The sequence below is a fragment of the Cariama cristata genome, unplaced genomic scaffold (genome assembly GCF_000690535.1).
Source record: "Cariama cristata isolate BGI_N322 unplaced genomic scaffold, ASM69053v1 Scaffold38645, whole genome shotgun sequence".
Classification (NCBI taxonomy): Eukaryota; Metazoa; Chordata; class Aves; order Cariamiformes; family Cariamidae; genus Cariama; species Cariama cristata.
In genome coordinates this window covers 1-14689 of record NW_009616472.1, presented here as the reverse complement: position 1 = coordinate 14689, position 14689 = coordinate 1, and the positions used below count along the sequence as shown (strand labels likewise).

At 34.3% G+C, this 14689-nt stretch overlaps 1 protein-coding gene across 1 annotated transcript; it reads right to left on the bottom strand.

The window, feature by feature from the left end:
• Positions 1–1112: 1112 nt before the first annotated feature.
• Positions 1113–12405, bottom strand: LOC104161667 (tetratricopeptide repeat protein 21B-like). The gene is made up of 9 exons (XM_009700179.1): positions 12298–12405; positions 11072–11153; positions 10151–10301; positions 9485–9646; positions 8884–9079; positions 7665–7889; positions 4772–4892; positions 2451–2518; positions 1113–1475 (listed from the first exon to the last, which is right to left on the bottom strand). The coding sequence occupies exons 1-9, from the start codon at positions 12403–12405 to the stop codon at positions 1398–1400; spliced, it is 1191 nt and encodes a 396-aa protein (XP_009698481.1). The 3' UTR covers positions 1113–1397.
• Between the last annotated feature and the right edge of the window lie 2284 nt (positions 12406–14689).

Here is a 14689-nt window from a genome sequence, read left to right as displayed (position 1 = left end):
GCTATAGTCCTGAGACTCATCTATTAATTTCAGTTTAGGTGACCAACAGCTCAAAAGTTATGGGAATGCAGAGCCTGGAAACGACCAGTAGGTAGCATCATTGCTTAAGTGATGCATGTCAATCTATTTAGGAAATAAGGCTATAAAGTTACCCAAGATACAGTGCCCAGTTGTTGATAAGCAAGATTAGATACGATTGTAAACAGGCTCCCTTCTGTAGCCTTAACATTCAGTTGCCATCACAAAGAAACAAAAAAAAAAAAACAAACGAAAGTGACTTTACACAATGTCAACATGAAAAGCTAAAACTACCTAAGGAGGAAACTGAAATTGGCTATTTTAAGAAACTTAATCACAAGTATTAGGAATTCTCTTTTCATGCCAAAACATTACTTTTCTAGTAAAATACATACAACATCAAGTGCTGTTTGAAAACCAAATACAGCAGTGTTACAGTGGTTTTTGTTAGGCATTTGTTTTTTCAAAAATTCTTCATCACTGAAAAATCCTGGTTGTTCTTCCTCTCATTCATTTATGACATCCTATTGCTCCCTTAAAGATCCACAGGTACATTCTGTATGGGAGAGAAGATCATAATCCCCTGTAATAAAAAAATTTTCTCCAGAAAGCTGTTTTATATGGATTAAACAAAATGAGTGCTAACTTCTGCACGTATGACTACTGTGTACGCATACAATGTTGAAAGACTAAACACTCCGAATTAAAAATGTCAAACATTTCTCTTCATGGAAATCTGACAGGTGGATAATAGACAGCATGAGTAGAAGATAAATTCTGTGTAAGACTTGCATGATCTATAAAAGCCTTTACTGAATATTTACATAAGGTCTTAATTTTAAATATTAGATTTTCATTAAAAATATAAGTTTCATTGAGAACAATGTATATGGCTGTTTTTTCAAGATTAAAAAAATAAAGCGTGCTTATAATCACACTTTAGAAATACACCTGTAGTAATGAAGATTACTCTGTAATTATGAATAAATGGTTTACACGAACTGAAATCCAGCATCTTAACAATGCACCTGCACTAGATAGGATAGGCTGTTGTTTTGAGTGCTATTTGAAATGGACAAGACAAAACACTGAATTATATGCTTTAAAACATTTTTATAATGCGGATGACACGTTTTTATGATGCTGGATGACACTTTACATATCACACACGTAAGCAGTATTCTCTCTTGAATGAGGATAAATATAATTTCTTTCAGGGCTGCAGATTTTTCTTGAAAATAATCCGTATCTCTAGTATAGTTAAGTTAATCATATTCACAATACTTTTGTGCTCATATGGCCTCTGTCACTGCAAGTTCATTCATAGTTTCCAAAGTCAGATTAAACAAACAAGTCCATGAGCCATACAAAGAAGCATTTCATGTTCTTAGCGATGCACGGGCCTTGTCAAGTATTTCCTTTCTGATCTTTGGATAGTTTGGATGCACTTCAAGGACCTGTCAAAAGACAAAACAACTCAAAAGTTCTGCGTCTAAAAGGAAAGAATACTGTGTTTGGTTATCTCCCCTCATCACTGAGCTTACACATTCTAAAACTAAACAACATGACAAGTTTGTTTTAAGAATGCATAAGTATTTAACTGTGGCTAGAAACTACCGTGTATGGAGGTCAAGAACAGTTTTATCAAAGACACCTTGCTTCCTTTCCACACTGCCCTGTCACCTTGGTGCAAAAGGCACAGGGGTCAAGGGCTAAAGGCTCTAGGTGGCTTGAAATGCTTGCATTCAGAACAGTGACCTCTGGAGACATTTCCAAGGTTTTAAGTACATTTTTTCCTCAATGATATACTGCTCTTATGTTTCCACTCCCTCAGGCTCTTTCTTACTATACTCTACCCATTTAATCTTCTTGCCCTTCAATTCCCTCCTCTCCCTTATCCTTCCATTCGTCTTTTCTAGTTATCTTTATTTCCCCCAAAAGAGCAAATACAATTTATTTCGTCATTAATACTAATAATTATGAATTCATAATGTTCATTTTGCTTCTGTGATAGTAGCCCTTCCTCTTACTCTGCATCTGCTCTATTTATGCTTGGACCATACAAAGATAATACTGGAAGTTACTTGCTAATAGTGTCTTCCGATACTAACATTTGATTAACTTCTTCAGCTATACTTCTGTATGGATTTACCAAGTTGCAACCACAGGTCCAGAAAGAAAGTGATGTAATTTGAATATGCTTTCACATATGATAGCCAGCCACTTTCTCTCTTATTTACCTGGTAGCCAGGGAGCTCAGGATAAAGCAGATTATGTAGCGGATATTTAATCTAATCAAACTTATTAAATAGGGTGTCTTTCTGACATTAAGCCATAGATTTTAGAAATTTTAACTCAATGAAAAAAAGGATCATTATGTAAAAGAGTATTGCTACAGTATAGAGAGTATTAAGTACATATATAAACTCTACCTTATGACAAACGTCAATTGCATCAACATATCTCTTTCCTTTCAGGTAATTGAAAGCCAGCTTGTATCCTGTAAGTAAAAGGGGGGGGAAAAGGCAACAATTTCAGTTTCTGTATTGAATAACTAAAATATCACATTCAAATTCATTTTGGTCACCGTATGTTTCTAAAGTTAGTGTGTTTGTTTTCTAGTATTCTCTCATCTAAGCCTGTAGAGATCAAAATTGCTACTGAGTTACTTCAATTAGTACATAAAAGTCCTTTACACACTGATAGCTACGTTTGAGTCAGATGGAGACATTATTCTGGAGAGCATGTGCTACTACAGAGAATACATAATGGTTGTCCTCTTTCAATTACTATGGTACCCCACAGCGTCTCTCTGTGGCTCACAGAGTGACCTACAGTACACTTGGTAAAGGTAATTCCATTATTAAAGGACAAAAAAAAAAATAAAATCAGGATAGCAATAACAAACTAGGGAATTAAAATGCTATTCTGTTCCACTGTCAGCACACCACTGACAACAAAAAAAGTCACATGGAATAGCTAAGTCGCACAGCAACATGTCAGGCTGATACTTTCAACCTAAAAGGTATAGCTCATGTATATCAGCCTGGACAGAGATCACGACTGAGGGAAAAAGGTTATAAGCATTCAATTTCCAAAATTTGAAATTTTAAATCTTTCATTTATGAATTTATCCTCACTAGCAAATGAGTACGAAGGATCCAATACCAGCTTATAGTTTTACTTTCCAGATGCAGTTTGTGCTGCTTTAACCATTTCAGTTTTAATGCATGACAATTCTCACAATGCTGTATGCAAAATGAGAAAACAATGTGCACATAGTACCTTCAATATCATCCTCTCACTTTTCGTATGCAAGACTGTTCCACAGTTTAACTTCACTAAGGCATTCTCCTGTCTAGACACCAAATGGTTTTGTAATTTGTTCAATTCCTACTCTCTAGAGGGTTTCAAAATAGCGAAAGAAAAGTCTCGATCTATGTTCTCTGCAAACTCAAGAAATCACACCTTTTTACTATTAAAACTTCTTTCCAATATGTTTTGTTTGATCAACAACTGTAGTATCTTAGCCAAGACATTCATGGGTCAATCTACAGGAGCAGGAACAACTATTAAAATTACTGTATCCAAACTCAGATATCTAGAGATTTTCCCATATAACCTAAGTCAGATTTCTGTCAGTCATTTCTATTTCTGTTTTGGTAACCGAGTCTTCCTTCTGCTTTGACCCTCCTCATTTTGTGACTCACAGTACATAGGGTAGCATCTAGTTTTGGCAATCCATCCATGCATGTGTATTTTTATATCTTTAACTGTGTTATAAAAGCAGGAGCTAAACCATAGAACATTTAATTCCATTAATAAAATGCTACTTTAACCTACAGATCGTATTAGATAAAATCATGAACCAAACCACTGTGGCATCCAGGAGTTACAGTTAAAGAAACAAAATGTATGGCAGTTCATATGCATAACAGTTACAATATTGTTAAGAAAACACTGGTTTTCCAGTTGACACCAAAGGCTATCTCACCCTAACACTAAAAAAACCTAGGGCACCAAAAAAGACCAGAGATTAAAGACAGTAAGTATGTATTTTTGAGGGGCCATAAGCATAAACCCAAAACCTCGAACAGAATGTGTGTAAACCACCAGCCTTGGGACCTAGAGACAGTCTCTAGATCTTGAGTAAGAAACGGCATTTTATCCTATCTATCCATCTCATAAAAGGTTTCCTACATTAAAACAGTCTAAAAATAGTATTCCCAGTTTTGAGTTAACCATCTTTAAGCCAGATATAAAGATATTTAAATAATTTATTTTTAAAATCCTTACTCATGTATATAGAACTCTACCCCTATAAATAGATACTTTGAGTATCAAAATGAAATAATTAAATCAATGATCTGACACCATCAGTTAGATACTGGGTATTATAAAAGGTTCTCTACTATAGACAGTACATACTGCATTACTATAAATACATTATTAAAAATTAATGCTCTATTTACAGAGAAAGTTGTTCACAAAGAGGAACTAACTGTTTCAGACCAAACCCTGTACTAAAACAGTAAGCAGAAACTTCTGAAGTATCATAAAGCTGCTACCTCTTGCCATGGGTGCTTTCCAAGCGACTGTTAAGTACACCTTTAAACATCTGTGATTTTTATGTGAGGAAAACCAGTGATACTCCATCTCTATGGAAAATTAAAAGCAGTCTTTCCAGTAAAGTGTTGCTGGTTTATTCCTACTGTAGTGCCTGAAGTCTTACTTATAGGTTATATATACATGCCTATTGTTGGATTCGTTTGGTTTCCATATTTCCAGGCCATCTCGTAATTTATTGCTGCATCCTTATATGCTTGTTCCTTTTCCATTATGTACCCCATGTATTCGTAAGCCTTGCAGCACGACTGCAAAATATAAATATTCATTCAAAATTTTTTTTAGGTAAGCTTATATATAATAATACCAACAGCTTAATTGCTTAAATACTTCAAATCTGTACAACTGGAAAGAATAAATGATACTTGTAATAACTTTGATGACAAGATAGTCTTGATTTAAAACATCTGCAATAGGAATCAGTTATATGGAATTCTGCACAGCGACTCCCTAAGTTACTTCAAGTCAAGTACAGAGCTCATCAGAGGACACTGCAACTGCTCCTTCAAAAAATGTTTAGCGCCTCCAGGAACCCTGTAGATACCTCTCTCGGTTAATAACAACCCTACAGCAGCCGTATTTCAAGTCCAGCCAGAAAGTGTTGTGAAACAAACAATATTTGTCGAAGATTTTCTGAAACTGTTTTACATTATAATTTTCCACTTAAAGCTAAAGACAGACAGAAATATCCTGAAGAGAACATTAACTATTAAATATTTCATTTTGTATAACTCCAAGGGGCAGGTTACAAGCATCTGAAAAACAGGTTCCAAAAACTATAAAGCACTAGACAAAAATACTAGCCGTACTTATGTTACACATACATATAAATCAATTTAACTCCATAATAAAAGTTAGTCTGAAAGATACAGTAATTCATACAGAAATCTTACATTTAGTACATGAAGCAGGAAAAAAAAAAATTACAAAAATGAGCAAAACCCTAAGTACTGTATGCTCTTTCTGTGAACAGCTTATATTATCATGCCACCAACAGGTCAAATATTTTCAAGAAAAAAATTAAGCTTTTATGAAAATATGCACCTTTTTTACATAGGCAAAACAAAGAAATGCTGATACATAAATTACATTCCATCTTTAACTTCACTATTTCCAATTAGGCTTCCAAAAATCTACTGATGAAAAGCTTTCAAATCACAGCATACTGGGATAAGCCATATGAGAATGCCTGGAAGATGAGGATAAAAATATACTCCCCCTCTCATTTGTGATAAACAAAACAAAGAATTCAAAATTAAGAAGAGTAATCAGTAAGAAACCCCAATTTCATAGAAACAGTCTGCTCATTTGGATCTCACTAACCAAACCTAAGTCTTTGTTTTGATTTTAAAACTCATATTACAAGATACTAGGCTTTTATGAAGTTTTCACTCAATATATTTACTTAAAGCATATGTGTGTGTATATATATATACACACACATGCCCCTACATATCCACATATATGTACACCCCCCCCCCACATCCACATCATTCAATTGTGACTGCTAAAAACTATCCTAAAAACAAATTCATCACAATAATGTGTTTTCTCAATCTAATCAAATCTTCCAAATTGGAGAATACCACACAAAATATTGTCTTGTGAATTAAGAAGATACTTTAAAGATCTAAAATATTCGACATTTATTTGTATACTACAGTTCCTGCTTAGCTGCTTTGCATGCAAGTTGTAGAAAAGTCAGTGTCTTTACTGTGCTGTTTTGTTAAGGAACCAGAATTGCAGACTCCTAATTTGCCATCCTCCTTCCTATCAAGCACAGCTTGTTTATCTAAGTCTCAAACTTTTTATAAGAAACAAATTACTTGGTGGGTTTTAGAGCTGCTTGGGAATTTCTGCAACAAAGTGTCATTTGTGTTATATACCCGCTCAACAGACCATGTATTTCAAGATACATCTTATTTTGGGAGATGACTCATGTTTATCTTCCAGTAGTATGGAGTGCGCAACTTCCCTTGGCCATCTGGACAAGTGTGTAATTTTTTCTTAACTAAATCAAACTCATTTTCTGTAAAAATGAAATTGAGTACATCCCATTTTAAGAGGCATCTCTGCAGAAGTACATGATACCATTATACCAAGAACTGTTGTAGCTGCCTCTTAATTTTATATTTAGAAATAAAAAGAGTACAAGTTCAAAAAAATCTGCCTCTCAAGGAGGTTGCAGAAATGTGACTGAATAATGAACCTTACCTTCTATATTGATGAATTCAGGAACAGAAATATACAGGATCAGGTCCTTCTCTAAACCAAATCTGCGCACTGTAAACAGTATCCTGAACCAGCAGCACAGTATCTATGAAAGACTAGCTTATTGGATGTGCCTTATGTGAATGAAAGTGAAGTGTATAGATGGAAAAATGTGATAATCAAAAAGGGACAAAATGAAAAATAAGTACAAGAGCTAAGATCTACACTTGTTCCTATAGTCAAAGTAGAGCATTGGGCAGTTTGTCTGTTCAGAAACCCTGATGTAAAAAAATTATACCTTGTCCCCAGACAATCTACCAGACAGCACCTTCACAGCAGAGGATTAATATTAGCATTAAAAAAAATAATCCTGTATAGTAGCAGGCTTATGAACATAAATGTTTAAAAACACTTTAAGAGATGAAGATAACACCACTTAATAAATGGAACAAGCCTCCAAAATTTACATGGCTACATCTTTCTTCATCAGGTTTGTCAGACTCAATAAACTGCATCTCTGACACTCCATAAACACCTTAAGCTTCCAGTGTCCCCACAGCTATAACTTGCATAAGTTATTACAGAATATGAATAAAAATTACTACGCAGGATTCACAGGCTTGTTTACTGCCCTCCAGTCTAAAGCTGCTGGCTTCCTGGCTTGTTTTGGTCTACTTCTTGAGAAGTGAAATACCAGGCAATTGGAAGAAGAAATACATTTCAAAAATTGTGTTTCAGAGGAAAACTAAACATTTAGATGAATTAAAATAGAAGGTTAGTAAGGTTACTTTTAATGTACAGTCACTTACCCTGTTATGACGAAGGCATCGTTTTAATAATTCACCCGCCATATCATATTTTGCAGATTGAATATATATATCTGCAAGCAGAAGCCAACTCTTTTCAAACTCCTCTGCATCAATGGGATTCCAGCTCATTTTTGAAATTCGTTTTAACTGGTTTCTGGCTCTCGGAGTCTGTTTCAAGATCATGTAGGCTGTGGCCATTCCCAAAAGTGCTGGTATATGATCCTTCTGCAGCAAAAAGCATAGTGATTGCTTAGCGCTTTTTCATTTTGCTTTTAACTTTTTTCTTAAACAAGACTTTTACCAGGTATCTGAAAACTAAACTAAAAGCTAAGCCTCAGAAAATAAAGATAGAACATCCAATCTTACAAACATGTTTTCTATTTAGTGCTATGATTATTGCTATGATTATTTCTGCAAGACTAATCATGGTAAACACCATGTTAAATAATTAAGAGGCTGAATATAATTAGGGCTCAAAACAATCTTCTTCAGGCTCAGAAAATGTTGAAAGCATGCACAGGTATTTCATCTCAAAAAGAAACCTGATACCACTAAGATCTATCCTTTTGATACACAAATAAATACTTCAGATAGAAACTGAACTCGTTTGAAGTTACAATACTAGTGGTATTTTCTACTTTTAGAAGTGCCTGTCAAATGTCAATAACAGGGACACCGATTCCTATTATTAGGTGTACAGCTTCTAAAAATGTAAGTCTAAACTGTATCCAAAAGGTATGTAACAAATAGGATTCTTAAAAGTGACCATCCTATGCAAGAGCCTCAAGAAAGCATTAAGAAGTGCAGGAGCAAGTGTGATTTTTAAAATCCTGCCTTTATTAGCACAGGGTATAGTAAGCAAAAAGTACTGTATAGACTTATATCATCAGACATACTGCTGGCAAGACTGGGAATTAAAAAGCAAACCCAGCAATTCAAACTAAATAGCCTATTCACATTTCAGTAACTGGCAATATGAGCATTTAGTCGAGTTATAAATTTGCAATCCAACTGAAAATTTCTAAAAGATATTAGTTCAGCATGTTTTGTTTTGTTTTTTCAAATTTTATATAAAATGTTCAATAGGAAAAAAAAAATCCTTAGAACAAATTGCACTAACACATGCCACTATTCCTGAACGTAAACTGTGAGACTAGTTAAAAAGAAAAATGCAGAAAGTGTGAAAGAGAAGACTAAGGAAATGAGACAGGTTACTAACCTCAGCCACTACTATTTCAGTGAAAATGCTCAGTGCTCGTTCAACACTTGATTTTTGTTTGGTTGCCATAAGACAATAATTTTCCATGATTTGCAGTTGAATGTGACCCTGAATGGTCTGAGGCTTGAGTTCCTTCAGAAGATTTTCTGCTGTTCTTACAGCCAACTGCACAGACTCTTGCTTCTCCGTTGAATTACTGTCATCAGAAAGAAAGTGTTTGTAAAAGCTTATTTTTTTAATATACATGAAATTAATTACGAGTTAGTACCAATTCCATGCTAGAGGCATGCCATTTTGTACAAGATGGCTCTGTTATATAGGCATTCTACATTGATTCTCTTCTTTAACAACAGCAGTTCCAACTTAACAAGCTGTTTTTAACACTGCAAGTGACCAGGATTCCGAATAAAATCTTATGTATTTTCTGCTTGAGACTTACTTATTACAGTCTAGGATGGTCTCTCATAATATAGTAAGTAGAATATAGAAAGCATTAGATAAGGTCAAACTTCTGGCAATTTAAATCAAGGCACGTAATTAAGGAGTGGCAGAGAAAGGGGATGACAGAACAACTCAAGCAAAATTTACTTCATTCACTTACCCTATGTCAGTATCCAGATTTTCAAAGACTTCACCACCCATAGTTTCATTATCTGGGTTCAAACAAATTTCAATCATATTGTAGACTGCATTCTGTCCCCAGTCACTGTCCTTTCGAGCTTTATTAAAATGCCTGAGCGCATCATTTGGTTCACCTGTATACCTAAAGAGATAATTAGAATATTTAAAGCTGGGCAAGTAAAATTCGCTGCCCCAAATCCCAAGAAGAAACCCATATTTAAAAACGGATGACATGCACACAGTGACAATGCAAGGTTTGAACAGCATGCATACAATTCCAAGGAACTTGTTCTTACAGACTAAAATCAGTCTGATAAATTCTAAAATTTGAAAAGAAGTAATATTATATCATTGAACCTGCAAGAATATCCCTTTTAACAAGCAGGAAATATGGAAGATGTATGCGAGACAGATAAAATAGCTTCATTTTAAAGAGGAGCTCATTGGAGAGTATTTCAGAAGAAAAAAGGAGACCTTTCCTAAAATCCTAGCACCTTAACTAATTAGGAAAGTAGTGCTATATTACTTATCACTTTCTTATCACCCTATACATAGCACCTTTGAATAATAATGGATGACAAGAAAGTTAATTTAAAAATCTACAACATAATTAAATAAACCTTATCTTAATTACAGTTATAAGTACCAAAGATAAAGTCCTTTGCAGTAGTGAAATCCTGGTTCAAGCTTTGTTCTGGAAGAATGTTTTTCAGCCATTAAAAGAAATCTTGGGACTTCTTCTAGTTTCCCAGCTCTTCTTAACAGATCAATTAATCGTGAGAGGGTTGCATAGTTATCTAAATATACAAATAGGATACTGTAATTCTAGATATTTGCTGTATGAATAGCTTAAGAAATAAAGAGCCTGCCTTGTGTTTTTTTTTTTCCCCACATACAAAAAAGATATATGGTGTAATATATAAGGCATATTACATAGTAACCACTGATACAAGAATGAAGATATCAAGTGATACTTGCAATACTTCTTTAAAAACCTGTATAAAGATAAGTATACTTGTACTTCTCTTTCAAAAGCACTCAAACAAAAACATTTGCTGTACTCTCACAACTTCTTTCACAAGTCCACTAGAAAGCTTTACATTCATTAGAGTATTATTTTAATAGATTTTAGTAGCTTTCTCTCTGGTCATAATTTGCAAATTGCTAAAAGAAACTTATTCCTATCTAAGACAAGTTTCCTTTATTAATCTTGAAATAAAATGCTAGCTTTGTGTTCATGCACTTTGTATCTTAATTTTAAGCACAAGAGAAAGTGCTTTACAGTTACAAGGAAATAACACCCTAGCTATATTTGGCTTGAGGCAAACAATGCACATTACATTGCAACAAAGTAAATTACCGTGTCTAGGAAAAATAATTTTCTCATCTTCCCCTCTAATAGCTTTATATATTTATAGACAGTAATGGTCTTTGTTTTTAGCATCCATTATATCATAAATAGCACATTTCTTTAAAATCATATAAAATATATTTTAGATATTTATTCCTCTATTTCATTAGAATTACGTATCAGAAAAAATTTAAAATATCACTGCTTAATATTCACCTGGCTTGCGTTCTAGGAGCTGCTGGAAATGAAAGACAGCTTGTTCATAATCTTGCTTCCGGAACATGAGATCAGCCATCATCTACAATATTGATCAATTTAGAGAAAACAAAACAAAAGATTATAAGTTGTGGTTTATAATGAACTCTAGTTCTGCAAAGTGGGGAGTTGAAACTACAGCTTTAAAGTGCTGCAGGAATTGCACAAGAAGTAAACTGAGTTGGGTTTTTCATTACTCTCTGGAAAATAAACACTATATACAGACACGCAGGATAATAACGAGCAGGTACAGGCTCATATCTCAATTTTACATGTAAGGTAGAAATTAAAAGAGAATTAAACACTTTGATGTACCTTTCAAATATGTTTGGTTTTACTTGTATAGTTTTAGTCCTAGTTTTATTTCCCATAAATGTGGATTAAGCACATAGAAAAGCAAAATTAGTTTAAAGTTAGGGAAAAAGATAGCCGACTTCAGCAGTGGAACTAAAACAAATTATTTCATTTCAGTTTCTCTCCACTAAGAGGTAGCTAATAAAGAGTAGATTTAATAACATATATTAAGAGTGCTATTACCCTTGTTCTTGCACCACACTAGGATAAACTCCAGATGTTAAACTGCTGGGAGAAAATAAATTATACCTGTCTTAAAATCATTTTGCTCCTAATATGTTAAAGCAGAAGTTGCTTAGTCTATTGAGTTGTCTTTTAAGCCAAGAAGTATACAAATCCTGTACAGAGAATCTGCAGCTGCGATTAAAAATGGTCAAGTAGGAATATGATTAACTATGGTTGCATAAAGATGTAAAACCACCTTAAACACACGGTTCTTTTCTTCTGGAAGCTTTTTTTTTTTAGATACTTGTTTTAATGTTACTGTGCTGGAAAAATAACTTCTCCCCTGATCGTTAGTCAATTGTTAATAGAACATGCATTAAGCGATGCTTTAGTCAATCTTGCAACTCTTACTTTCTCCTCTACTAGTACTTTTAAAGACACATTTTTGCATTGAGATAGAATGAAGGCTATGATTGCTAGAAACTTCATATTGAATAATTATTCAGCATAAACAGAAAAACATTTTGTTGCAATGGATTTTTCACTTTTTTTTTTTTTAAATCAGAACTTGTAGGCTTTCTCAATAGTAGTATTTTATGGATCCATCACATTGCAGACACACAAACTTCAAAACACTTCTGATACAGGATTAGTATAATAGCACATACCATTGTTGCTGCTTCGTTATCTTGATCATTCTTCAGTAGTAAGGAACACTGATGTTGACAGGCATCAGTATCATCTTGTGCAAGATATAAACGTGCAAGTTCCAACATTGCCTGTATATTAAAATATTTAACTATATGTAATTCAAAGATGAGGAAAGCTGGTTCAGTTCTATGAGTATTAACCTGAGATTTCAGAGCCTCAGGGAAAATTTGTTTCTCTTTAGAGAGAACTTTCTCTGTTGTTTCCTGTTGGCTCTTGGTCAAGTAATTTAATTTGTTTCCATTCCTTCACCTTTATAACAGATAAAACTTTTCTTCTTCAGAGGGATACTCTGGTGGTACATTGAAAACAGAGCTACTCAGAGTATTGCTCTGAAGACCACAATATTTTGGTAAGAATAATTTCCTTGGAAAAAAATGTAAATGCAAGTTGTTTTAAATCCATTGATAGAAGCAAATACCTCCTTAACATTCACCAATTAGTTTTGGCATATAAGCAAATTCCAGCAGAAACAGTTTTCTTATTTGCATTTCCAAACCTACCACATTGACCATTTGTGGATCCATTTCTGAGAAGCAATCACAGAATAAATATTAACAAAGTGAACATACATAAGCATGCATCCTTAAGGCTGAAGGAGACTATTCTGAATCACAGACTATTCTGAATAAGATGCCACAGAAAAGTTTATAAACACAAGTTACCACAGATTTAATCAAATTCCCATTGAAGCAAACAGGAGTTAAATCAATCACAAAGTAAAATTAGCAGAAGACCAACAGTAAGCAATGTCACTGCTGCTTAATTTTATATGGTGTTTTGATTTTGTTTTCAAAAAGGAGGCATTTATAATTGCATTGCAATTCTCTCTCTGGTTACACTTATGAAAGGCATTTCTGAATGAAAATAGTGTTTTGAACATCCTGTTCAGGATATGAAGGCTACTTGCATAATATTTAACTGTTTTCTTCCTACTTTCTGTTATTTACATATTCAAACATATACTATATAATTCTGAAACAGAAAGGCAGGTGGGCAAGCATTGAAACGATACAGAGATAGCATGCACATAAGAATTTTAATTATGAAAGCTTTCTTCAAGCCACTGTTCTCATGTGCATAACACAGTGGAAGTCTGAAAAGCATCCTGCTAGGCAAGGAACACTTCCTGCCTTGGGCAAGTCAGAGAAGAATGCCAGATAAACAGGACTTCTATACTAGATTCTAGTGACTTGCAGTGGTCTCGAAATTTTCAACTCCAACTCAAAAAACAATGATACTGTGAAATGATGTGCTTGATGCAGCCTGTGATCCACTTCAAGTCTTCATATGGAAGCTGCATTCCCTCTTATCTGGTCAGAGAAATGAGGTAGGGTATTACCTACCAGATTTAACTATGTAAAACGAAACACAACACAACCCAAAACCCTTATGACATGGACTGCAATCTCTTCACATTTCGCTGAATAATTTGTTTAATGCAACATTTCAAATCTGGTTTGGGTTACTTTGGCTAGAATACAGGAGATTTTGTTCTGATGAAACAAGGTACAGACAGCTTCAAAGGAATTTCCAGTACTTCCATATATAATTTTAAGGAAAATAAACTCTGTGAAGACATCAAGAAACAGGCGGGTGTTTGACAGCTCAAATTTATATTTTGCAATCTAAAAGAATTCAATTCCAACCTTGTACTAGCAATGTTTTTAAAAATGAAGGGAAGAAAACAAGTTCAAATCTACTGAAACTATAGAAATAGAGTGAGATCACTCATTTATACTAGTTGTGGGTAACCAAAAGTATTTTGCCTTCAGTACTCTAAGTGGGGAACAAGTTCTTAATCAGACATTCAGCCTTAGATTTTCTAAGACGTCATATTCTGTGGTGCTAGCGAAGTAGGATTAAAGCAAAAATCTCCAGTAAGTGCATCTAACAGAGATATTCAGTACAAATGTCAGTGCACAGCACATCTTGTAACAAGGGAAATACCTTGCTGGTGTTTCAGTGCTGGTGTGAAAGAAAAAAAAGATTAAGGCTTTGATACTGAATGGGGATGGCACACCACAAAAGCCATAGTTGTACCTGTACTATGACAGGCAGTCCCCTCGCTCTTAATGGTAGAATGGGGAAATCATCCTCCTTTGAAGATTTTAAGGATGTTTTTATTCCTCTCCCAATTTATTTTTCTTCTCCTTCATCATTCTTACAAGATGCCTTGAAGAAAGCCTGTCTCAAAGATGCTGAAGTTGTAGCTTTCGGAAGGACCTAGATTCTTGAAGCCACAACACATGAATTCAAGTATTAAAACTAGGTGACATGCTGATAATTTAGCAGTTGCTAATAATTTAGCTGATAATTTAGCTGCCTGCTAAACCCACTAAACCATGTCCC

Excerpts from the sequence above, each read along its gene's own strand:
- LOC104161667 (XM_009700179.1), bottom strand. The coding sequence starts at position 12,405 with ATGTTGGAACTTGCACGTTTATATCTTGCACAAGATGATACTGATGCC. Across the intron at positions 10,302-11,071 it reads GCTCCTAGAACGCAAGCCAG|ATAACTATGCAACCCTCTCA; the intron begins GTGAATATTAAG and ends TTGTATATTTAG. Across the intron at positions 7,890-8,883 it reads CTGAAATAGTAGTGGCTGAG|AAGGATCATATACCAGCACT; the intron begins GTTAGTAACCTG and ends TTTTTGCTGCAG.